This window comes from Macrotis lagotis, chromosome 5 (assembly GCF_037893015.1).
Source record: "Macrotis lagotis isolate mMagLag1 chromosome 5, bilby.v1.9.chrom.fasta, whole genome shotgun sequence".
Lineage (NCBI taxonomy): Eukaryota > Metazoa > Chordata > Mammalia > Peramelemorphia > Peramelidae > Macrotis > Macrotis lagotis.
In genome coordinates this window covers 21,277,042-21,301,124 of record NC_133662.1, presented here as the reverse complement: position 1 = coordinate 21,301,124, position 24,083 = coordinate 21,277,042, and the positions used below count along the sequence as shown (strand labels likewise).

Genomic DNA, 24,083 nt, shown 5'->3' with positions numbered 1-24,083 from the left:
TGCCGAGGGACGCCGCGGCGTCAGCGCGACTGCGTGCAGGCTGCCCCGGAAGCGGAAGAAGCGCAGGAGCGAGGCGGTGCCGGGTGATGTTCCCGATGGCGGCTTTCCGGACTCTCTGGCCCGGATGCGGGAGGCTGGTCCGAGGTTTCCTAGAGGGCCCGGCTCGAGGCAGCCGGCCTCCGGCCCGGGGTCTCCGAGAAGGTGAGTGCCGGACTTGACCTCTGTGCAGGGTCACCGCCTCTTGGAGCGCTCCTCCCGCCCCTTCCTCAGGCCGGGGTCACGTGTGCCCCTGCGGAGTCACCCGCCGGGTTAGGCAGGGGCGCCCGGACCCCGACTCTGGCGCGTTTGCCGCCTCCCCGAGGCCCGCCCGGGTCTGTGCCCCCTCCCGGGGGGCTTCTCCCCTGGAACCAGCCACGCCGGGCCCGGGCGCTCGTGCTTCCTTCGGCCTTTGCTTCCTCGGAGCAATGAAGGGTGGCATGCTAGTCTCCGAGCTTTGCTGCTGCCTCCACGAGGGATTCCTGCAGGCCAGGGGGGTCCTTGGCCCGCGTGCGGCCCAGGGCCTCCAGCTCTCCCAGAGGGGAAGGGTCTGCTTGGGAGACCCGCGAGCGGCTCCTTGGCACACAAAATGAGCACTGAAGTGAATGCCCGCCTGTGGAAAGACAGCCAGGACACCGGCAAGCATCAGAGAGAACACGGCACCCGTCACTGGGAAGAAGCATGATGGAGCTGCTCCCTGGGAAGGAGGGCCTGGCATTTTACCTTCCCCGCACCCCTCATGTAAACTCTCTGAGGACCAAGTCTTTTTCATTTTCTTTCTTCGTCCACTGAATGATTTATTTATTGATTGAATTATCTAAACCAGTGCCCTCATTTTACAGTTTAGGAAATTGAAGTGGTTGAATGACTTAGCCAGATCACCACATTTATAAGTAGTAGCAGAGTCAAGATTTGAACTCAATTCAGGGTGATTTTTTTTCCTTTACTACCCTATGTTGCTAAAAAAAGTAACACAGATATGAAACTTAACTGCCTTCGTAGCTTGATCAGCCCAACTAATGCATAAGCATAGTGTTGCGTGTAGATTATAAAATTCTAAAACTTCCTTTGCTGAAAAAGATTTTTTCTTATCCAAAGAATTAGAAAATGATTATTAATATTATTGATAATTCTTTCCAAGGAATTAAAAAAAACTTAATCATGTAATGTTAATATTACATGGATTACTGAACTCACCCTAATATATTTGAAAATACCCCATAAGGACAAAGCAAGATTAAAAAAGAATTATGTATGGGGCAGCTAGGTGGTGCAGTGGATAGAGCACCAGCCCCTGAGTTCAAATCCAGCCTCAGACACTTAATAAATTACCTAGTTGTGTGGCCTTGGGCAAGCCACTTAACTCCATTGCCTTGCAAAAACTAAAAAAAAAAAAAAATGTGGAAGAGGGGAATCTTTGTTACCCTCCTCTTCATGAAAAGTTTGGTTCATTTAATTGCTTTCTCTCTTATCTACCTGTTCTCACAATTCTCTCAGAAAACATTTACTGAGGATACATCATTAAATAAAGGATTTGAAAAAAAATAAATAAATAAAGGATTTTTAGGGGTAGCTAGGTGGCACAGTGGATAAAGCACTGGCCTTGGAGTCAGCAGTACCTGGGTTCAAATCCAGTCTCAGACACTTAATAATTACCTAGCTGTGTGGCCTTGGGCAAGCCACTTAACCCCATTGCTTTGCAAAAACAAAAAAACAACAACAACTAAAAATAAAGGATTTTTAGATCACAATCACAAAAATCTTTTTTAAAAAATTGCAGTTATCACTTTTCCAGCCTTACTTGAAAAAGGGAGACAGATCTAAATCCTATCTAAGGATAAGATATATCTAGAAACTACTTTATTAGTTTAGGGAGAGACTGTATACTAGGACAAGAAGAGTGCCTTTTATTAGGATCACAGATGAGAGTGTTATTCTAGGGTGAATCTTGAACCACTAGGCTGGTAACAAGGAGCACCTTTGTAGGTCTTGACCTCAGGAATAGTGGAGTCTTAGATCAGCCCTCCCACTTTTTTTCTGATTCAAGACAATAATCAGGGCAGGAATCCAAGTCCAAAGGGAAACCTTCAGCTTTGTCACTGAATCAGCAGTCTCCCAGCAATCTCTTAGTAGAGATGAGGAATATCCACAAGCATCAGTTTCAAAATGAGATAAGAGACAACAGAAGCTCAGATTGGGGGTAACAATCAGACCACCCAGGATCAGCCATGTTGGGAGCATTGAAAGCTTTCAGGTCCTCAGCTTGAGCTGCCCTTGCCTTATGCTGGAATAACACAACACTCAGTATCCCCAAGAATACTGCAGCAAGGTCCTATAGGTGACAAACTCAGCCCTGACATTTGTTCCAGAAATATACAAAACCTGACCTTCACATAAAGATTGAATTCTTGAAGTAGACTGGAAAAATAAGCATACAAAAAAAGGAATAATATCATTAAAAAGCTGTGATGATGACTGGGATCCTCAAGATACAAACTCAAAAGAGATTGACTCCAATACATCTGCAAGCAAAAGCTTCTTCAAAAACCACAGCTTGTGCACAAATTCATCTAGAATTCCTGAAAAAGATAAAATGAGGTTTTAAATTTTATTTATAGATGATGGGTGAACACTAGCAGGTAAAAATGAAGAAGAAATGAAAGCCATGGAAGAATTTGAAAGGGGCTTAACTAATTGACACAACAGGTACAGAACATTACCCAAGCAACAAACTCAATGAAAATTAGAATGGACCAAACAGAAGTTAATGATTCCATAAGACCACAAGAAATGTTAAAATAAAGACAAAAGACTAGGGGAAAATAGTTGTTTACAGTTTGCTTTTTATATATTTGTTTACACACCAAACCACCCAAGTGGTTCCAGAGGAGAAAGTGATTTCATAGCAAAAATAACTGATCTAAAAATTAGATTGAAGGGAATCAAGAAGTCTTTGAACCTCCTGGAATGACTAAAATTAGAGCCTAGGCATCACATTTGAAGAAATCATTAAAAAAAAAAAAACCTCTCCAGATGTCTTAGAAGCCTGGGGTAAAGTGGGAATAGGAAGAAAACACTTGTCATTTTCTTTAAAAAAAAAAAAAACTTATAGCAACAACATAGCCAAAGTCCATATTTCCAGATCAAAATAAAAATATACTTCAAGCATCCAGAAAGAAAAAATTCAGGTACCAGAAGCCACAATCAGGGTCACACATGACCATATTCCAAATGGCAAAGGATGTTTAGCCAAGAATAACTTATCCAGCAAAGCTGAGTATATTCCTACAGAGAGGAAAATGAACATTTAATGAAATAGAGGACTTCCAAGCATTCTGATGATCAGGATAGGTAGACATTTTGAAGTGGGAAAAAAACAGGAAGCAAGAGAAACATTAAAAACATGAGCAAACAGTTATAAGGATAAACTGATTACTTTCTATTTATCTTGTTTATAGTTTTCTTTTTAAATACTTGTTTACACAGTTTCCCCATTAGAGATTGTAAGCTCCTTGAGGGTAGGAATTTTTTTCATCTCTAGTATTTAGTACTGTGCTTGGCACCTAGAGGGTGCTTAATAAATATGTTTATTGTTTGGTTGACTGTCAAGGTCATGCAAAGTTTAGAGAGGCAAGGGACCTGAGGAACCCAAAAGTTTATTGTTATGTGTTTGTTTTTTTGGGGGGGTTTAAGCAAGGCAGTCCGATTAAGTGACTTCCCCAAAGAAGGAGAAAATCCACACATAATTGAATATGGAAATATACTTTACTCAACCTGGAAACCATAGGGAAACAAAAGAAGAGAGTAAAAGAATAAGAGAGTAGATTAAGGGAGGGACTAGTCCTAAGCAAAACAACCTCTTAGAAGGTGCAAAAATATTTATAGTAGTTATTTTTGAGTTGCAAAGATTTGAAAACTGAGAGTATGCCCACTAAATGGGAAATGGCTAAATAAAGTGTAGTGGTGTTGTTAATTGTCCTTTGTTCTCAAGAGCCATCTCCAGTTATACCAAATCATGTCCAACCCCTGGACCCAGATGGCTCTGGAGGAGAAAGTGAAGCTAGAGACTTGGCACCACACCCTGACTTAAATTCATTTCACTTACATGCCATGGTATCACCTCCCTGAGTCATGGTCTTCTCTGAAATGAAGAACAGACAAACACAACAACCTTTCTTCTTGTTTGGGTCCTGGTAGGCTTAAAGTAAATGTAAATAGCAATTGTTTCTGTTTTGGCCTGAAATCCTGAGGGTCTTTCTCTCCCATACTGATTTTTTTTTTAATACAAAGGAAGCTCTTCTATGCTTTTCTTTCTGAAAAATGAGGGTCTTGCCTTTCCAATTTGATTGGAGGTGTGAGGAAAGAGGGCTTGGTAAAAGTGATCTTTGTTGGCCTCATCTCTCTCTCTCTCTCTCTCTCTTAACCTAGCCTTAATTACTGAGTGAATGTTTTATCAGTCAAACTGAGACCTAAGAAAGACCTTAGCTTAAAAAGGCCAATGTTTGTCCTTCATTTTTTTTCCCTTTATTTAAAATTTTTTTCCTTCATTCTTGAAGATCATCATCAGGGAGGTGATGTCATGACATGCAAATGAATTGGATTTGACTGAGGGAGTGCTTTGCTAAGTCATTAGCCTCACTTTCTCCTCCAGAGCTATCTGGATAGCTAGATATGAATCAAGACAATCCGAGTCTTGAATGCTAGCAGTAAGGGCTAAGTGACTTACCCCAAGATCACACAGCTAGTAGGTGTCGATTTTCTAAAGCCAGATTTGAAATCAGGTTTTCCTGATTCCAGGGCTGGTACTCTAACCACTGTACCAGCTAACTCCCTCATATGCTGTGATATATAAATATGATGAAATACTATTTATAACAAATGATAGTGTTAACTATAATAATCTGTAATTAAACAATGAAAGTTAGACAAGACAAAGATTTATCTCCAAGATTTACCATGAAACCTTTAAATTAGCAGCCATCTATCCAAGGTGACTACCTGTACCAGAGAGAAAGAAGGGGGGGGGGTAATTTATACATTAACAAGAAACAAAGGGATCCTTAAAACTTTTGGTGGCCAGTAAATATGGTTACACTTTTGTGGCAAATATGTCATCCTTATATATATTGCTATCTTGTTTTAAACAAGATGGCTATCTTGTACCTGATGTAATAGTTAACAAATACCAGAAACCTATTTAGTTCTCACAAAGATAACAAGCCAGATTTCCCAAATTCTAATCATCCATCTTCCTGTGATTGTTAAAAACAATTAGAGAGATAGAAATTTCAAACCCATAATCTTCAGTTATGGATTGAGAATTTCGACTAGCCAATTTGCCAGGCTGTAAAAATTATTAACTTTGACAAAGGTGGGAGTGATTTCAGAGAAACCTGGAAAGACTTAGATAATTTGATGCAGTAAGAAATAAAAAATAAAACAAACAGGAGAATGACAACAATATTATAAAGACAAATAACTTTGAAAATCTTAAAAATTCTGAACAGTGGAATAACCAGTCATGATTCCAGAGGACTTCAAATACAAAGGTGATCAGTTCAAGAGTTATTGAGCATAAACATGGGGGCGATGATCAACCTTGATGGATTTGCTCCTTCCAACAGTGCAACAATCAGGGACAATTTAGGGCTGTCTGCAATGGGGAATACCATCGGTATCCAGAGAAAGAACTGTGGAAGGACTTTAATTTAGGGAAAAAAAACAACTGATACCTTATTGTCTGATATTGCTTTCTTATACTTTGTTTCTTCCTTAATGTTATAAATGAATGAAAAGAAAAACCTGCTAGGGTGAGAGAAAATTGTACATTTTATTCACGAACCTTGCATTTTATTTTTCCCTTATTACATGTAAAAACCATTTTTAACATGGAGGGGCAATCAGGATTAAGAAGTAATTTGCCTTGGATTCCAAATCCACTAAGCCACCTAATTGTCCCCTCTACATTCTTTTTTTTTTTTAATTTTGAGTTCCAAGTTTCGTATATGATTGTGTTGAAACACTACTGTGGTATAAGAAATGAGTAGGATGCTCTCAGAAAAACTTGGAAAGACTTAGGTGAATTATGCAAAGTGAAATGAGCAGTACCAGGAGAACCTTGTATGTAGCCACAGCAGTATGATGGTCAACTGCTAAAGACTTGGTTATTCTCAGCAATACAGTGATCCAAGATAGTTCTGAAGAACTTATGATGAAAAATAATATTCATCTCCAGAGAAAAAACTATACATCCAACCATACTTTTCTTTATTTTTCTTGGGTTTTTTGGATTGTATTTTCTTTCATAAGATGACTTACATGGAAATATTACATGAGTGCACATGTTTAACCTATAGCAAATTACCTCTGCGGTGGGGGGGGAAGAATTTGGAACTGAAATTTTTTTAAGAAATTTTAATTGTTTTTTAATTTAATTGGGGAAAATAAAATACTAATATTTTAAAACTTTTAATTCCTCCTTCCCTCCCCTAACTCCCTTATTGAGAAGGCAAACAATTTGATGTAGGTTATGCATGTGCAGTTTTAACCTTTTTTTAGGGAATTTTAAAGGCTAGGCTCAAGGAGGAGTTTATATTATTATTATTATTTTGGGGGGGGGTTAGATTTTTGCAAGGCAAATGGGGCTAAGTGGCTTGCCGAAGGCCACACAGCTAGGTAATTATTAAGTGTCTGAGGCTGGATTTGAACTCAGGTCCTCCTGACTTCAGGGCCATTGCTCTATCCACTGTGCCACCTAGCCACCCCCTTCCCCAAACTTCTGAAAATGTCTTACCTTATCATATGAAGGCAGGAACTATCTAGCTTGCTTATGGTACCTGGCATTAGTATTTAATAAATGACTTTTTTCATCCATTCATCACACCTCCAACTATGTTCTTAGTTTTAATCTTAACCTGCTTGCTGTTCATTGAAATAATCACCTTTTCTCAACAAATGCCCATTTTCACACCTAAAGTGTTCTCCCTCAACCAAATTATTTGCCTTCCTAGATTACAAAACTACTTCAGACTTTATCTTTATTTAAACTTAGTCTAACCTAGGTGTTGGCTGCAATTTCCATAAAATCTCCCAATTCTTGATTTCACTTCATGCTCTCATCAACCCCCATGGATTTAATTGCAATCTCTATTCTGATGATTCTCAAATATATCGTGCTTCTGCCTCTTTGATTTTCTCCAGTCTTTCAGATATCTCAAACATAAAATCCCTATAGATGTCTTAAATTAATCAAGGTTCAAATAGAGCTTCATTATCTTTCTTCTTAACTCTCCCCACCTCCAACCTACCCTGTTACTATAAAATGTAATGCCATTCTCCTAGTCCTTCAGGCCCACACCTAGGCATCATCCTGGATTCCTTACTCCTTTTTGCTTTTCACTGATTTTTCTCTCATTTCTACCTTTGGGCTTCGCTGGAGACTTTCAAGTCCCCCTTAGGGAAACCTTTCCCAGTCTTCCTGAATCTCCTTGACTTCCCTCCAAAACACCATTTCATCCTGTGTATATCTTGTTTGTATAGAATTATTTACACATTTGTTTTCCTCACTAGACTGAGTTCTTTAAGAACAGGAACTTTGTGTCTCCAATGCTTAGTGAATTGTCGTGCTTCAGAAATGCTATTTGACTGACTTTACTAGTTCTGAAACTAAGCACTTAAGAGTGTATACAGTTGCAGTTGGTAATTCTATTTGAGTGTGACTCCTGTTTATGTTCATTTGGAGCCTCACCATTTGTCATTTGGTATAATTTGATTCATTTTGGACCCCTCCTTGTAGTTTATTTACCACAGCACTATGACCTTTAGAGTCTACACTTGGATTCCTTGATAGGGAGGCACCATTGTATTTATTTGTTTTACTTCCCTTTCACCCTCCAGGGCAAGGACTGTAGAGTTTGTCTCTGTAATTATTTACCCTATGTGGTACAGTGGGGAAAATTATTTTTATGGCATATCATTTAATGTGCATGATTAACACCTAGTCATATTGAGAAGTCCTTTAAAAGAACATTTTTGGTTATAAGTTTAACTTTAGAGAATTGTCCTGTCATAATCCTTCTGTGTTCCTTTAACAGTCACATCCTAGCAGATGTGAAATACACAGAAAATACTATCTTAAGCCTTTTATCCATAAGTTTCTAATTCTCAGTCCTTTCCTTTCTTTGCCCTTCCCCCATTCACCTTGAATGGGCAGTAAATGGAATAGCAGCCAGAAGCAAACTGGATCTCAGGTTTTGTTTGGTTCTGACAGTTTTTGCGTTGGGTAATGAATGTCTCAGAAATATTCGATTTCCATCTCATTTTTTAATAGTTACAAAATACCTCTCTGGGCTTTTTCCAGTCTCCAGTCTAGCCCTTTTCCCCTCCACTGAGACACCTCCCCTATCAAAGGTCACTTATGGTTTGACAAATTGTCTCTTAGATAAGTATCTGTCTGCTGGTTTTACCCATTTGCCTATAGTAGATAAGTATCTGTTGTTTTACCCATTTGCCTATAGTAAGATAATTTATTGGCTTGCCTTTGCTGTGTGGGAATCTCAAGAACAGTGAAGCTTGCCATGTGCTTTGATCTCTTTTCCAGGGGCCAATAGGATGACTTCAGGATTTGGTTCATTGCCGTAAGTGGTGTGTGTTTTGTTAGGGTTGTTTACCTCATGGTTGGGACCCAAGTGCCTCCATAGACAAGGGAACACATGTTTATCCAATTTTTGTTTCAGTGCATTGTGCTTTGCTCTGAGTTGGGTGGTACCCTAATTGGTCTCCTTTTGTTTCCCATTATGGTTCTCAGAAACAGGCCCAAGCTCACCCCCCAACCTGTTATCCATGATTTGTCTCATCTTCCCTTCATCTTAACTTGTACATCTACAGGTTTTCTATGGGATCTTGTTTTCATTCAGTCCTGTACTGGGCCAAAGAAGATGCCCTTTTCTTGTTGAAATCCTGTTTGCTATTATGTCATTGTTCAATGAATCTTGTGTTTTCCACCAACTCTGTAGTTGTGCTCTTCTGCTCCAAACCCATGGGCTAGTTGAGTTCCATTCCTTTCTGGTCGTGTGTTTATCAGAAGTTGGATCAGATTCTGAAATGTTCTCTAAACAAACTATAAAACTATTCTGATCGGTAATACTGCTTAAGCCTCTGGTGCTAAATCTGAAGATAGAAATTGTGGGGTAAATGAACCTATCTGAATAGTCTGGGCTAGAGAGAAAAGGAGTAACAACTCTTTAGGTAGTTTCTGTTTCCTTTTATATAGGAGTCTTTGAGCTAAGAGATTCCTGGTAGCATCCTAGGTTTTTAGTTGGGTTATGATAGTCTCACTTTTTTCCCCAATGCATATTTTTGGGGAATTTTTTTCAATTTATTTTAAATTTAAATATAAAATGAGAAAGGGGGAAAATATTGCCATAGACACAACAGAACATTTAAAAAGGATTAATATAAGACAATAGATTTCCATTTCAAGAAAATCTATATGATAAATACTACACATTATTTTCAAAGCTGCCCAGCTTTTCCTTGCTTTCTTGTAGGTTTTCTTTTGTTGTTTTTTTTTTACTGTGTACCTTTTCTTTATTTTCCTCCTTCCCTCCCCAGGCTACAATTAAGTGTGGATATATATATATATACACACATATATACATATATACATATACATATTTATAAATGTACACATATACAGTGACACATTAGACTGAACTATATTTAACAATCTAGATTATATGTCCAAAATTTTTCTTGGAAAGATAAAGGGACTTTAAAAAATAGTTTAATCCAAATGAATGGGACCATTTCAAGGAGAGAACAAAAAAAGACTCCTGTTATCACCTAATTGAATAGGTTGCCTGAAGTTGTATAATCACAAAACCTCTATTTAAATTGTAGTTCTGACCCACAGTGAGATTATGGGTAAATCATATTACCAGTCTGACTTAAAACCTTTCTTAAAGGTTACTTAAACCTTAAGATTGCTATGGAAATATAAGGGAGGATTGTTAGTTCAGTATTCCTTTTGGCTTTGCTAAACTCACCCTTCAGTCAGCTCATCCTAATCTTTTTTTTTTCAGCAAGGTCAGATAATTGGTCATTAGTCCCCCAAATCTTACAGGGACCCTACTGAGTTGGTATGGAGTTTGTGGAGTTTTGGTATAGAAGAACTTCTCTCTTACTCCTGTCTTACCTGTATAAGTAGCATTCTTCAAAGTGATAGAACCATCTGGGAAACTAAAAATATTGCTAACCTGTTCTTGTTCTTCAAGGTCCTAGTAACCTTTCTCTCAATGTTAGCATAATCTTCTTTCGTGAGTATGTACTTACTATGGGCCTGCCAGGAGCAAGTCCAGTCCTTGACTCTTGGCCATTAGTTAAATTTTGCAAACTCTCAGAGGCTATGGACCATTTTTCTATAATTTTCTTTGTAAAGGGCCCTATGCCATGAGATAATTACTCAAGTTTTTTTCAATGATGTTACTGTAAAGAATGATATTTGTGAAGGGTAGCAATATAAGCCATCCCCCAAACCTTTAGAATCTGTTGTATCAAAGTGAGGAATTGGCAAAAATAAAGGGCTTCTGGATAGAGAGCTAAATGAATTTCAGTTTGGAAAGACCTAAAGAAATCTTATCAGCTTTTTAAAGGGAAAGGAAAAATTCAAGGAAGACTGGGTAGGAACCATAATCTCTTAAAATCCCAAAGTGGGAACCATAGGCAAATTCTATAAACATTCTCTTTTTAGAGTTTCCCTGGATAGACCCATGGGAACTCACAAGATCTATGTTCTACTTTCTGCGTGTATAAAATTTGAGCCCTGTGATTTTAAACTTTTTCTGTTACTTATTAAACAGCTGACCTCACTTTTCTCCTTTCTCTCTGTAGTGGTGGAGATCCAAGAAGGGAAGACAACTATTGTAAGTATCATAGCATTGGCCAATTGGAACTACGCTCATTCTGGGAATTGCTGAGTCATTACATTATTAGAAGAGAGCCTCAAACCAGCTCAGGGCCTATCTTCTGGGATTGTATCTCCTGGAACCTGCATGTTTCTAGCTGGGGATTGTCATGCCTTGGTCAGAAAGTCTCTAGCCTTGGAAGGAGTTGGTGTTACTTGATAATAGTCAGGGTTCATATTGTCCTTTGAATTACAAAGTCTCTGAGGTCTTCATTGACACTGGAATTTTCAGTTTTTAGAAAAAGAAACTGAGGCAGTGAATTAGAGAGTCACTAATTTGATTGAGTCAGAAATCTATACTTCAGCTCCTTTCCCTAAAGGGACTAAGCTGTTTTTGTAGTAGTACAGTTAGGGAATCATATAATTTATGCACATTTTCTTTCTGTCAGATCTTTGGCCTGTCCATTATTTAAATTTGGGGGGGTACTTATGTTTGGACCTACTCTTATTAGTCATTAAGACCAAGATTCTTTTTTTTTTTTTTAATCTGTTCTGCAACTGGACCCCTTTGGAGAAAGAACCTTGAACCCACCAAAATAGAGATTTTGCCTGTGTGTCATTGCTTGATGATCCAACACCTCTCTGGGTGTCTCCTTCTTTTGCCCCTCTTCAGTTATGGAGTAGGATATTCATTCTGAAGACCCAAAACCACCAAGTTGAGAGATGTGAAAAGCTTTCTTTAGAAGGGAATCTGTAAAAGGCAGGCATGCATGGCACTGGATCTGAAATTCATCACACAGTCTTGTGCTTCAGCAGTCTCTGTTGAGAAGTCTTTCCTTATGTCCTGCCATGCCTTAGCCTCACTCAGACTTCCAATTACAGCCCCTTTTCCCTTCTGACCATTTCCTTGTCTGCTGTTACCTGTATTTGGTTCAGAACTTGATCTCTCCCTTCCTGCTTCTTAGATTGAAGGTCGAATCATAGAAACTTCCAAGGCAGCACCAGAGCCCCCTAACCCCTCCGGTCAGTGCCCAATCTGTCGCTGGAATCTGAAGCATAAGTATAACTATGTGGTAAGTGCACTTTCTGATGAGGTTAGCGCAAAGAGAATTCACCACAGGTACACTACTGTTAAGTGTGACTTGGTCCTCTTGTTGGCTTCTTGCTGCTAAATCTAGAGAGGAGAAAGTTTGGTTTAAGGTTTGACTAGAGATTAGGGATACCTGGGTTCTTCACTCTTGCCCTTCCTATGTTGGTTGTGTTTCCTCTTTGAGTTTCTCCCATGACTTATGTTTGAGGAGACTAGTTTGAGTTAGAATATTTCCACTTCACTTAAAAAGAACCTTCCTTTCTGTCCAGGAGTGTTTTTAACTACTGCTCTGGGTTGTCCTTCAGCTAGGTTATTTTTCCTTGGTCCCTGATACCTCTGTCACTTCAAAAGCAACTACTTCTGGAGGAGGTGGGGAAGTTGATGACAGATCACATCTTTAAGGAAAACTGCCTTGCTTATCACTTTTTGAGTTTTACATGACATGGGAGGTGATATGGATTCTGGACTTCTTTTAACTCCACAAGATGCTAAACCTGGAAAAAAAATGCATCCTACAGGTTTAAACTGAGCTAAATATTCCTTGGCCTCTTCTGGGGAATGAAAAATGGCCAGGAAAAACACAAACCAGTTATATGTAGCATATATACATGAGGCCTGAACAAAATGATCCAAATGATTCCCCTGGGTGGTTAGGACTACCTGGAGTAAGCAGCTTTATAACCCAACTGAAATGCCAGGCCCTCCTGTTAAGTGTTGCCTAGCATTGGCTGCTTATGGTACATGTTTGACACTAGGGTTATGATGCTACTCAGCACCATATGCTGATGCAGTAGCTTCAGAGGAAGGTGAGAGCCCACACCTGCCCAGCCACCAAACATAGGCATTAGTGCCCCAGGGGCACTCTACACACTAGCTTTTCCAGGAAATGTACAACCCATACTTGGCTTTGTTTATCCTTCAGAAGAAACCCAATCCCTCTTTGAGGTGAAGGCTAAATTTGTTTTTGCTATCACCCCCTCCACTCGGAATAAGCTTCAGATATAGAGCTGTCAGTTCACTCAGCAGTGCTTGCAGGGGTTGGGGCTATGAGTTGGGCTTATTAGCCCATAATAATCCAATCCAAATTGTTTTCATCAGATGCTGAAGATTACAGGGGTGGGAATTTGGGGGCCTGTGTCCCTCAGGAGTAGTCCAGTGATTAAAACAAATCTGCTGTTACACAGCTTGGCTTCTGACTAAGTTAATTTCATGGAACATGACTGCTGAGGTTGGTGTGCCAGGCCCCTAGAGGAGGGGTGGAGGGGTAAATTTTATTTAACCCTACTTTGTGTTTTCACGGCATTTTCCCACCTACTTAAGATTCCAGGATGGCTTCCTGTCTTATGTCTGGTTCTTGTTCTCTCTAAAGCAACCTGGGAAGCTGAACAAGCCTAATACAGACATGACAGGCATGTCTTGCTGTGTATGCCCTAGTGTGTCATCTTTTGATTGCAGAGGTGGTCCTGGTTTCCTCCATGCTAATGGGACAGCAATATGTCAAACTCACATTCACTCCCTCTTTTTCTCTTTCTCCATCTAGGAAAAGAGATCCTTCATATAGAGTGGTGCTTTAGCAAAAGAATAAAATTAACTCTTAAGAATAAAGTGAGCAAAGGTGGCTAGGTGGCACAGTGGATAGAGCACTGGCCTTGGAGTCAGGAGTACCTGAGTTCAAATCCGGCCTCAGACACTTAATAATGACCTAGCCATGTGGCCTTGGGCAAGCCACTTAACCCCATTGCCTTGCAAAAAATAAAAATAAAAAAAGTGAGCAAAATAAAGAAAATAATTTAAGCTGTAACAGCAATGCAAAGAAAACAACTTGAAAGTCTTGGGCTTAACATCTTTTATTTAATGACAATGATCATATCTCTCAAAGATTGATGATGAAATATATTAATAGGCAGGATAATAGGTAAAGACAAAGATAGATTTTTGACCTTGATCACTGTGTGGATTTATGCTGACTATGCTTGTTAGGAGATAAAAATGCTTTTGTTTTTTTCCTCTAGGTTTAATTGGGGGAAGAGGGTTAGCAATAGTGATGTACCAAAACAGAGGGTCATTGAAAACATGGAAAAATTCAGAAAGAAGCATAGACAGAATAGTTTTGAAATATATGGATTTTTTAAATTTTCTGATTTTAAAGCAAATGGTTTGAAATGGAGATTAACCATTTCATGTACTGTCATTTTGATTTCTGCTGAAATGCCCTTTTTGGCATTTAAGTCCATAAAAATTATAGTGATACTTTAGTTCCTAAAAACATTCTTACCTCTGCCATGTTGAATAGAATTGGCCTTTTATTTTTGAAAGATAGCCCTAGAGTAAAGAGCTCAGGACTCTTGGCCTTGTTAATAGGATTTACACTCTCTAGTTGCCATTTGGGATTGGGCCTGACTCATTCCTGTCCTCAGAGGTCTGGGTTGTAGATACAATAGCAGTGGATAGATTTCTAATGTCTTATCATACATCTTCGAAGATGGAAATCTGAATGACAGTAACCTCTACTGATTGTCCTATTCTGCCCTGCCTTCTTTTTCCATGCCTTACAGGATGTGCTTTTGTTGAGTCAGTTCATTCGACCTCATGGGGGAATGCTGCCCCGGAGAATCACAGGTCTGTGCTTGGAAGAGCATCGAAAAGTAGAGGAGTGTGTGAAGATGGCTCACCGGTCAGGTAGTTTACTCCTCTTTTCCTACCTCAAGAACTGAAAAATAGTAGTATAGGGAAGGCATAATATATCCAACAGTAGTCCATATTTAGCTGCAATGAAAGATTTTGTTGTTCCTTTTCAATCATTTGATTCTTTGTGATCCCATTTGAAATTTTCTTAGTAGAAGATACTGGAGGGGTTGAGCTCATTTTACAGATGAGGAACTTAGACATACAAGGTTAAATGACTTGCCCAAGGCCACCCAGTTAAGAGTTTAAATCTGGCCTCAGACACACACTAAGATGAGGCTTCCTGACTTCAGGCCAGTCATTCTATCTATTTTGCTACCTAGCTGCCCATGAAAACAGTAAGCAGTTACTGAAGGATATTATTAACCAGACTGCTACCTTCATAATTTAACTTGACCTTATCTCAGGAATTGCTGAAGGAGCTATATGGTAGCTTCCCTGACACACACACTTTGCTTTATCTAGGTCTGCTTCCTAATCATAGACCTAAGCTTCCTGAAGGAATTGTTCCCAAGAAAAAACCGCAACTCAATAGGTGAGTGAACTGGGTACCAGTCAAGACTGATTACTACAGCTATGGACCTCCAGATAAGTGATTTTACTCCTCTGACATCCATTTAATTACTCCATTAAACTTCCACCTTCAGTGGACCCAATTCCATATAAGATCCTGAATGTATCATTTAATTACTACATGGCCCCTCAACTTTAACTGTATAACCAGCAGTGGCTATATGGATTATAAAACATTTGCTTAAAGAGGCCCCTGGCTGAGGAAAGCAGAGGCTACATATGTCTCTAATAGCAGCATAGCCAGTCATCAACCTCATATTCTGGGACACAGAGTTCTGTTCTGTTTTCCATCTTTTCCCTTCTGCCACTCAGCTGCAGTTTATATCACTAACACTCCATTTGGCCTGGAGTACCGGTGACAGAAAGACCCCTGGGATTCCTCCTCTTTCTTTCCATAAGAGAACTTAGGAAGAGTAAGAATTAAAGCTAAAAGTAACATCCTGTCACCTATCCTTACTTTTTGGGCATTAGGAGGTGTTAATAGCATCGCACACTGTTGCCATGAGGATGCCAGAGTAGTTTTCTGAACTTTTAATATTCTTGCTCTCTCTCAGCTCTGAGGGTTACTAAAGGGCAAAAATACGTAAAAAATGGTAGACAAGCCTCAAGACTTGTGGTCCTGGTGTGACTCTAGATGTGACTATGGGAAGGCTGGGCTATGTGGGGACTGGCTACTTAAATGGGAGGGCAAGCTCTGGAACATGACCCACTCTATCACTTAATCCTGCCTCCAGCCCTGTGATGTTTCTTTGTCGTAGGTGCATTGATACAGAGATGTTTTGGAGTTTTCTCCAATTATCTCCAACACAACTGTGTCCTTTTCTCCCTAATCTCTACCCCTGCCCTCATGCTGCTGCTGGTGGGTCACTCAGTTAAAGAGTATGTGTTATCAGGGTCAGCTAAGGATTTTCACAAAACAAGACCCCTGCCTTTTAAGCTTCCTCACCTCTCATTGCCTGAAAATGCATCTGGGTAACTGAAACAGCAAGAAAACAAGTCAGTATATTTCTGCTGTTGTGGAAAGTTGGGGGTGGGGAAGAGATGTAGAGTGGAGATGCCTGGAACATGGTGCTATTTGGGGTGCTTTGTATTGCTGCTGGAAGTAAAGCTACCTTGACACCAAGCCCACTTCCACCTATGCCTCCCACATAGAAAGCTTAAGGAATCCACCAACAGCCTGGAGAGGACATTGGATAGATACATGCGAACAAATGGCCCTATCTGTATTTGCTATGTGTAGTATTTGGGGAAAGACCTCACTTCCTTTTGGCTTTGTAAAAGACAACAGTCAGCCCAAGGACACAATTCATCTTGTTATCAAAGCCTTTGAAGAGAGGCAAGGATGCCTTCCCTTAAAATCTGGTGTCCTTTAATGTGACACAAAATTGATGGCATAGGGACTATATAGGATTGCTAAAAGGGTGGACACAGAGGAAATTGAAACTTCCCTTACAAGGTAGGGGTACAAGATCTCCTTGAGCCTTAAGACCAGCTTGATTTGAGGATCAAAGGAGATTCCATAATGTGTCTGAGCTTTACCTTTTCCCATCCATAATTACTTCACTACAAAAGGAGATGGGAAGGTACTGATCTGAGATGAGAACTTGGGATTGTTCCTGGAGTTTGGCTGTTCCCAGAGAGCTTTTTGGAGCATGTCCAGCCATTCTCCTTGCCAGCTGGCTATTCTCTGTGGCACTTATACTAGGCCCAAGGCTAGCTGGAACTTCACTCTCAGGTCAGATACTTCTAGGGCAAAGGGAGAAAGAATAGCTTTGGGCCAAACACCAGAGAAACTGATTATCCTTCATGATTTGCTTGGGTTGCTTCCTATAGTGGATAACAGTACACATTACATTTTTTTCCCTGATTTTATCTCTTTTTCCTGTGCAGTCTAAACAGAAATATAATCAAGGGAGTTGTTAAAATTTAGAATGGCTAAAATAAAGTATTCTTGCCCAAGGAACTTTACCTCCATGTCCAGCTCTTCTCCTTGGTATATAATAAGCAGGTTCTTCTGCTGGTTTCTTGGTTCCCCCAGGATTAGTCCTTGGGGCCATCTCAGTGCTTAGATCCTGTTCTTACATTTTGGAGGGCTCCCCTTTTTCCCCTCTTTGAAGGGCACAAAGTAGGAAAGAACTCTCATCTTCAAGGAGCCAGAGGTCAGTGGAGTACAGTTGAAATAGATCAATTGAGGGGCTTTGAGCATAACTGGGTGAGGCAAGCATGTTGAGTAGGGGCCAGGGCTTTCCAGGCATGACTGGGGCCCTTTCTGGGGAGACTAGACTTTGCCATTGCTGAACCTCTAGAGCAGGCTGTGACCCAAGTTTCATTCTTGACGAAGCAAGCCTTAACCCCTCTGTCATAAGCCACTTTTCCCGTAATCAACAGTCCTGGCTCTCCTCTTCACAAAAGAGGCCAAAGTGTTACTTTGCTTAGAGTTACTCTCCTCCCTAAGAGTTGTAGGAACTTCCCCAGCCAGTCTGCACCCATAATTCCCACCCTTTGGCTCTTATTCCTCCTCAGGGAGGGGGCTCAGAGGTTAAACACAGGCTATGACTACCCAAGGGAGCTGCCCCTGGAGCTCTAGCAACTCTCTGAGCCAAATGAGTAAAAGTGAAGGCTTTTTTTTGCCCAAGCACTTATATCAGCCTCTCCTTTTTCTGTGGTCGAGGCCAAAAAAGAATGACTTAGAATCTGAGTGGCTGCTTTTTCCCTCCTCCTCCTCCTGCTCTTCTACATATACACACAAACAATGACAATTCATAGAGGTCAAGTATGTGACCCTATGTTGCCTGCTGATTCTGACCCCAGCCACACACTCAGCAGCTACAGCAGTCAGGAATCCCATTTGTTGACAGCATGCTCAGCTGCTTACTCCCAGGAAGCCCAGAAGTGTTCCCTCCCTACCCTTCAAATGTGTCAAGTTGTGGTAGGGCAGTTGAATTTGATTGACCATAGTAACAGTGGAAAAACTAGTCCCCCTATTCTCTATAGTTCAGGTTGGTTAGAATCAAGATCCAAGATTTTATCCATACTGTACTCAAAATGAAAAAATTCCCTGCAAGTCTTCATTAAACTATATTCTCTACATCCCTCTACAGGTACCTGACACGTTGGGCTCCCCGTTCTGTCAAGCCCATCTTAAAAAAAGGCCCAAAATGGAACAAAGTTCGAATGGCTGTGGGCTCCCCCCTACTTAAGGATAACATCAGCTATACAGGCAAACCCCTAGTATTGTACCACTGAAGGGAGGAAAGGGATTGGTTTCTATAATCTTGGCCAACCTAGAACTGCTGAAGATCCAAATGTCTTCAAAAGATTATTTCTAACCAAAATGTGGATAAAGGAAAAGCTACAACATGATCCTGATTCTAATAGAACTACTTGTGTCATCGTGGACTCTAAAAGCAACTGTTAGTGAAGAGAAGGTCATTATCAACTGTCATAATGATCAGCTGTGATCAAACCCTTGATTTTGGTGATATATTACTCGAAAAAGAAGACATTTGCTAAACCACTTGGTGTATGCTTACTTCTTGGGAAACTGGAGGCTATTGGACCCCTCAGCATGGTGCAGCTTGGTGTCTTGGGAAATAATGGGATTAATATCCTGTAATTGACAATATATGGTGCCAAGAGGATGCAGTTTGATGTGTCCCCAACTTCCTCTGGGGACCCTAATTGTCTATAAGTTCTGAGTAGGGAGTTGGGTTGAAGGAACCAGACTAGAGACCTCTGTTCTGAGTCTGGCTGTAAGCTTAAGTAACATCCAAAGAAGGGATCTCAGGTGAGCCTCCCCTTCAGCCAGGTATAATCTCCATTTGCCCTTTGACATCCCTTCCCAAGAGCTTATTGTCATCCCTTCTACCTTCTGTCAGCATGACCAGCTGTCAAAGACTAGAGCCAAGGAGAGTAGGCAAGTACACTGTAACGACAAATTTATTAAAGTTTCTCTGCTGAGGCACATCCTGGTCATAGCATGAAGGGCAAGTCTATGTTCTTCTCACCAGTACCCACATAAATATAACCATGATTCTTAGTATGAGGAGCATGATAAAATGTCAGGCCTGGCCAGAGCAAGCTTCGCAGCACAACCAGTGCATGGCCTCTCTCCATCTGGATACTCCAGGACCCTGGGGAAGGGATAGACAAATTAGTTGAAGCCAAAGGCCTCTAAGGAGACTTGCTTTTGTTCAGCTAGCTGCTAGACAATTCATTATCCAGAGGCTGGTTTTTCAGACTTTTTATATACTGTTTTTTCATCATTGTTCAGTAAAACCTCTACCAGAGGGAGAGCAAAGGAAATAGAGGTGAAACTCTACCCAGTCCATATTGTCAGCAACTGTTGAATGTTAAGCTGCAAAGAATAAAAAAAACAATAAAGTGGAAGCTTGAAGATTTTTAGTATTTTGGTACTTCTAACCAAGGCTCATCTGAGCTGACATGAATGTACTCTGCCCCTGGTTTGCAGCTTCCATCTTTTGAGGAAAAAGGGTTGTCTTCCACAATTTTAAAAGTGATAAATTTTGTTTTGATGCATCACAACTAGTATTACATATATAAACACATGCACATTCTTCCACAAGCAGTAAAGCAAGTCACCTAATAAGAGTGGCTATTGCTACTTTCTGTCCTGCCCTTTTCCTTCTCTGAGTCCTCCTTGTCATTCAACACCCCCCCCCCCAGTCAAACCCCACCTCACCACTACATGAGTTTTCCTACTCCCTAGAGGTCTAGGCACTGGTGTGGACAGACCACCAGTTCTCAAGATTGTTGGTCACTTAAGTATAAAATCACCCTTTCTTTGCAGTCTGGCCAACTAAAAATGAGGATTGGAGGGGACTGAAACCTAAAGCTAATTGAAGAGTTGGGCTGGAGAATTTAAGAATAAGCCAAGCTTTACCCTTCACAGGCCTTATCCTTGTTCCTTGTGCTCCCCCAAACAGGAGCACCCCAGCCTGCGGCTGAGTTCTGCAGCAATGATGATAACTTGGCGGGAAAAGCCTGTCCCAGCTCCAGAATTGAGGGAGGGAGCTGCTGTGTGGGAGGAAAGAGCCTGGGAAAATCTCCTCTGGATGAAGATCTAGAGCTTCCTATTCCCCTTGCGCACTGTGGCCTCTCCCCCCCTTTTCCCCAGCCCAGCCACAGCTCTGCTCACTCTGCCAAAAAGGCAAACACTTTGAAGGTTTTGGTGCTGGACCAGCCAGCCCTGCAATGAGGTCTACTCTTGCAGCCTTGATCAGCTGCCAGCTCAGCCAGGCTGCCTGGCTCCAGCTGCCCCAGCTTCCCACGGGCTTTCTTAGGCCATGGCCTGCCCTGGCCATACCACACCCAGAAACCCTGTACATGGCTCAGCAAGATCACCCCCACCCCCACCCCTAAGGGGCCACCCTGCCTTTGGACCCAACCGACCGCCAGTAACCCCTAGCCCTGCCCAGGGTGGAGCCACACAGCCCTAGGCCAGAGCTTGAGCTTCCAGAGGAGCAGGCAGGGCAGCCATAGTCATCACTGTTAAGGGGGAAGGAAATGAGACCAGTAATGGGTAGGAAAAGGAGTCCTTTTCTTTCCATTCAATCCCCTTCATAAAAAGATCACTAATTCTATGGCATAATAGATGCATGCCATAGATAATCCCGCCAAAGTAGTCACACACCTCAAGTACAGTCCCTGATCACACTGCCAGAGGTAAATGAGTGGTTAAAAATGGATAAAGTAGCCAGATTAAATATTCCCCCTTGCATTACTAGGTCAATCACTAGGTCTTGTCCTATCACCATTAATGATATGTGATACATGCAGGTTCTGCAAACCTACTCCTACCCTTCCTAGTCTTTTAGAGTAGAGTAAACTTCAAATGACTTCACCTAAGCACCAAAATCGAGGTGGGAAAGGATAAGGTTCCACAACTCACCTTTCCCCCATCTTCACTAAACAGTCTTAGAAGCATCTGGACCCAATTTCAATGAAAATCCTCGATACAAACCTAGTCAATGAGTTTTGGGGATTGCATTGGAGATGGATGCTGTCCACAACCTCATCATAACTTCATTCCTGGATAGGGTTAAACAGGTCAGGTCCCAGGTCATGACACTTCCTACTGAGTAAATTCATTTGGTATCCTAATGCCTGTAAGGTTAGGTACAAAGTCTTTGGTTGGGCATTTAAAACCCTTCACAACTTGGCAATGACCTCCCACAGACGGTCTTCTAACCAAATTGACATTGCTTTACTTTTCCCCAGGTGTTCTTGCTCCTAATCTCTGTGCTTCTGCTCTTCCAAGCAGTGTCATATACATGAGGCCTTTCTCAATTTTTCCATCTCCTAGCACCTGTGTCTCTTGTATTTTGTGTATTCTCAGCAATGGGCTTGCTAAATATTAAATATGGATTAGTTGTGGGGGCAGGGATCTTAGACAAGACAGGCTGTTAGCCTGCGACTCCATCAAGACACTCCAGACTTCCAGGAAGCAAGGAAGAGGGACAGGGATGCCAGAGTCACTTCCTCCAGTAACAGGTATAATCCACCACGGACAGGGAGCTTTGGCTGGGTAGTCCAGCACAGGAATGGCAAGCTAAGCTTGCCACCCACCTCCCTCCCTTGTATTCCTGTCACACTCTTCCCCCAGTCTTGGCTCAGCTGGTCGCCTGGGAAACCGTGGTTCTCAGAGGCGTGCCCGGAGTCACGTACTGTCTACCTGGGGAGTCGGGGACTAGTCTGTCACCTTCACACCCTCTTCTATCTCCAAACTCAGAATGGATCTTGCCAGCTTGGGCTCAGACCGTCTGTCCTCCTTCCATCCAGATTTCCTGGTTTACTACAGTCCAGAATATCCATCTATGTGAGGAGGGGGAATGAGAGGCCTGGGGACCAAGAATGTGAAGACAGTGGGGAGGAAGCTAGCAAAAGACAGCAATGTAAACTTCCCAGATAGGACAGTCAAAGAATCACACATCTCATGTCTTTGTGATCTCTTATGAAAAATAAGGTTTTATCATCCCTGATTAATAGATCCCTAGATTGAGGCTCTAGGAATGGGAAGAAGCAAGCAAATACCTTAGACTTTAGATTAGATGGTTACTATTAACTTTCTCCTAAGGGAATTTCAGTGCTATGAAGACCTCTAGAACCTTCCTGAAAGATCCCAGCAACTGCTTCCCCTTGGGCTTAGTCAACTCCCTGATGACTATCTCCTGAAAAATAGGTTCTTATAAGGTAAAGTTGGGGCAAGCTATCATTGATAAGGAGTTTCCCTGATGTGGGTTGGGGAAGCCCAGTGCACATCATCCTCCAGAAAACCTAAGCTTTCATGAAAGGGACCTAAATATAGAGATAGCTCTACATAAGGATTTTCATGTATTCCCCCCGCCCCCCATTCTAACTCCCTCCACCTCCAATTTCACCTAACAGTAAATGCTGTCTTCTTTGTTCATATTGTAGAGCCCCCTGGCTGCTTTCAAAAGCCACTATTAAAAAAAAAAAAAATCTAGCTGTATGCTGACCCCTGCTGCCCAAATTGAGCATTGTGGCTGATTTTTTTAAAGGCAGAATTTATTTATTTTTTATTATAAAGATTTTATTCACTTTGAGTTTTACAATTTTCCCCCTAATATTACTTCCCACCCCCAACAGAAGGCAATTTGTCAGTCTTTACATTGTTTCCATGGCATATATTGATCCAAATTGAATGTGATGAGAGAGAAATCATATCCTTAAGGAAGAAACAAAAAGTATAAGAGATAGCAAGATCAGACAATTTTCTAAATTAAAGGTAAAAGTCCTTGGTCTTTGTTCAAATTCCACAGTTGTTTCTCTGGATACAGATGGTATTCTCCACTGCAGACAGCCCCAAATTGTCCCTGATTGTTGTGCTGATGGAATGAGTGAGTGTGACTGATTTAAAACTGCCTCTCCTCCGCTACTTCCAGAGAGTGGGAACAGAAAAAAGGATGGCTTTCCCTTCTAAGTGGACAGCAACAGTAGCTACCTTTTGCCTGTTCTTTATTGCCCAAATAATAAAACACTCCATCTCTTTCCAAGAACAATTATCTGGTCCTCCCCCCGCCCCAATCTTATGTGCCAATGGACAGAGAGGAGTGTCCCCAGGGCAGTTCTGTAGATCGTTTTTGGACAGTGCCAGGTAAAGTTGGAGAATGTTAATCTTCCTTGAAACCTTTCCTGATTCCTCAATTGGTAACTTTTACATGTTTTAACATTTTTACTTTTTTTGATCATCTGTACAACATCTTGTGGGGTTATGGACCCTAAGTGTTACATGTCCCCATTTTGTGGGAGTTGAAGAAACAGACTGAGAACAAATTAAAGGACAAGACTAAAATTCCATTCATTATGTTTTCTGCCCAGCACACCACACTGAGTCCCCAAGGTTCAGGCCTTAATAACAAAGTATTCAACAAATGGGAAAGATGCTCCTTGGAGAGGGTTTACTTCAAGGATCCTCTGATTGACCCCGCCTTTCCCCTCCTACCCTCAGGGAGAAACAGCCCTAGCCTTGACCAGTACTCTGGATGTGACCTGAGGATTATCAATGATAAAACTCAACTCCAAGAAGAAATCTGAGGGGAAGTGATTCAAATATATAAATAAGAGCAAGAGCCACTCCCCAATAGATAAAAGTCAAAGAATATAAACAGGCAGTTTTCTTGACTCTAAGCTCAGTACTCTCCACACTGGAGAGTTGCCTCACTGGATTTTTTTTTTGTCACAAAGGCAGGTTCTTTTAATTTGAGGTTTGGGAAAGAATGAGAGAAATAAAAAGAATGAAGATAGTAATGCCAA

The 24,083-nt window shown here is 41.2% G+C and overlaps 2 protein-coding genes across 2 annotated transcripts in view; one reads left to right on the top strand and one right to left on the bottom strand.

The window, feature by feature from the left end:
• The first annotated feature begins 64 nt into the window (after nucleotides 1-64).
• On the top strand, nucleotides 65-18,804 carry MRPS18A (mitochondrial ribosomal protein S18A). The gene is made up of 6 exons (XM_074237053.1): nucleotides 65-201; nucleotides 10,927-10,958; nucleotides 11,905-12,012; nucleotides 14,585-14,708; nucleotides 15,180-15,249; nucleotides 18,389-18,804. The coding sequence occupies exons 1-6, from the start codon at nucleotides 87-89 to the stop codon at nucleotides 18,531-18,533; spliced, it is 594 nt and encodes a 197-aa protein (XP_074093154.1). The 5' UTR covers nucleotides 65-86; the 3' UTR covers nucleotides 18,534-18,804.
• Nucleotides 18,805-19,190: 386 nt separating this feature from the next.
• RSPH9 (radial spoke head component 9) overlaps nucleotides 19,191-24,083 on the bottom strand; it is a 29,679-nt gene continuing 24,786 nt past the window's right edge. Inside the window, exon 5 of the mRNA XM_074237051.1 lies at nucleotides 19,191-19,420. Within this exon, the coding sequence (XP_074093152.1) occupies nucleotides 19,260-19,420 (161 nt within the window). The 3' untranslated portion in view covers nucleotides 19,191-19,259. The remainder of the gene's footprint in view (nucleotides 19,421-24,083) is intronic.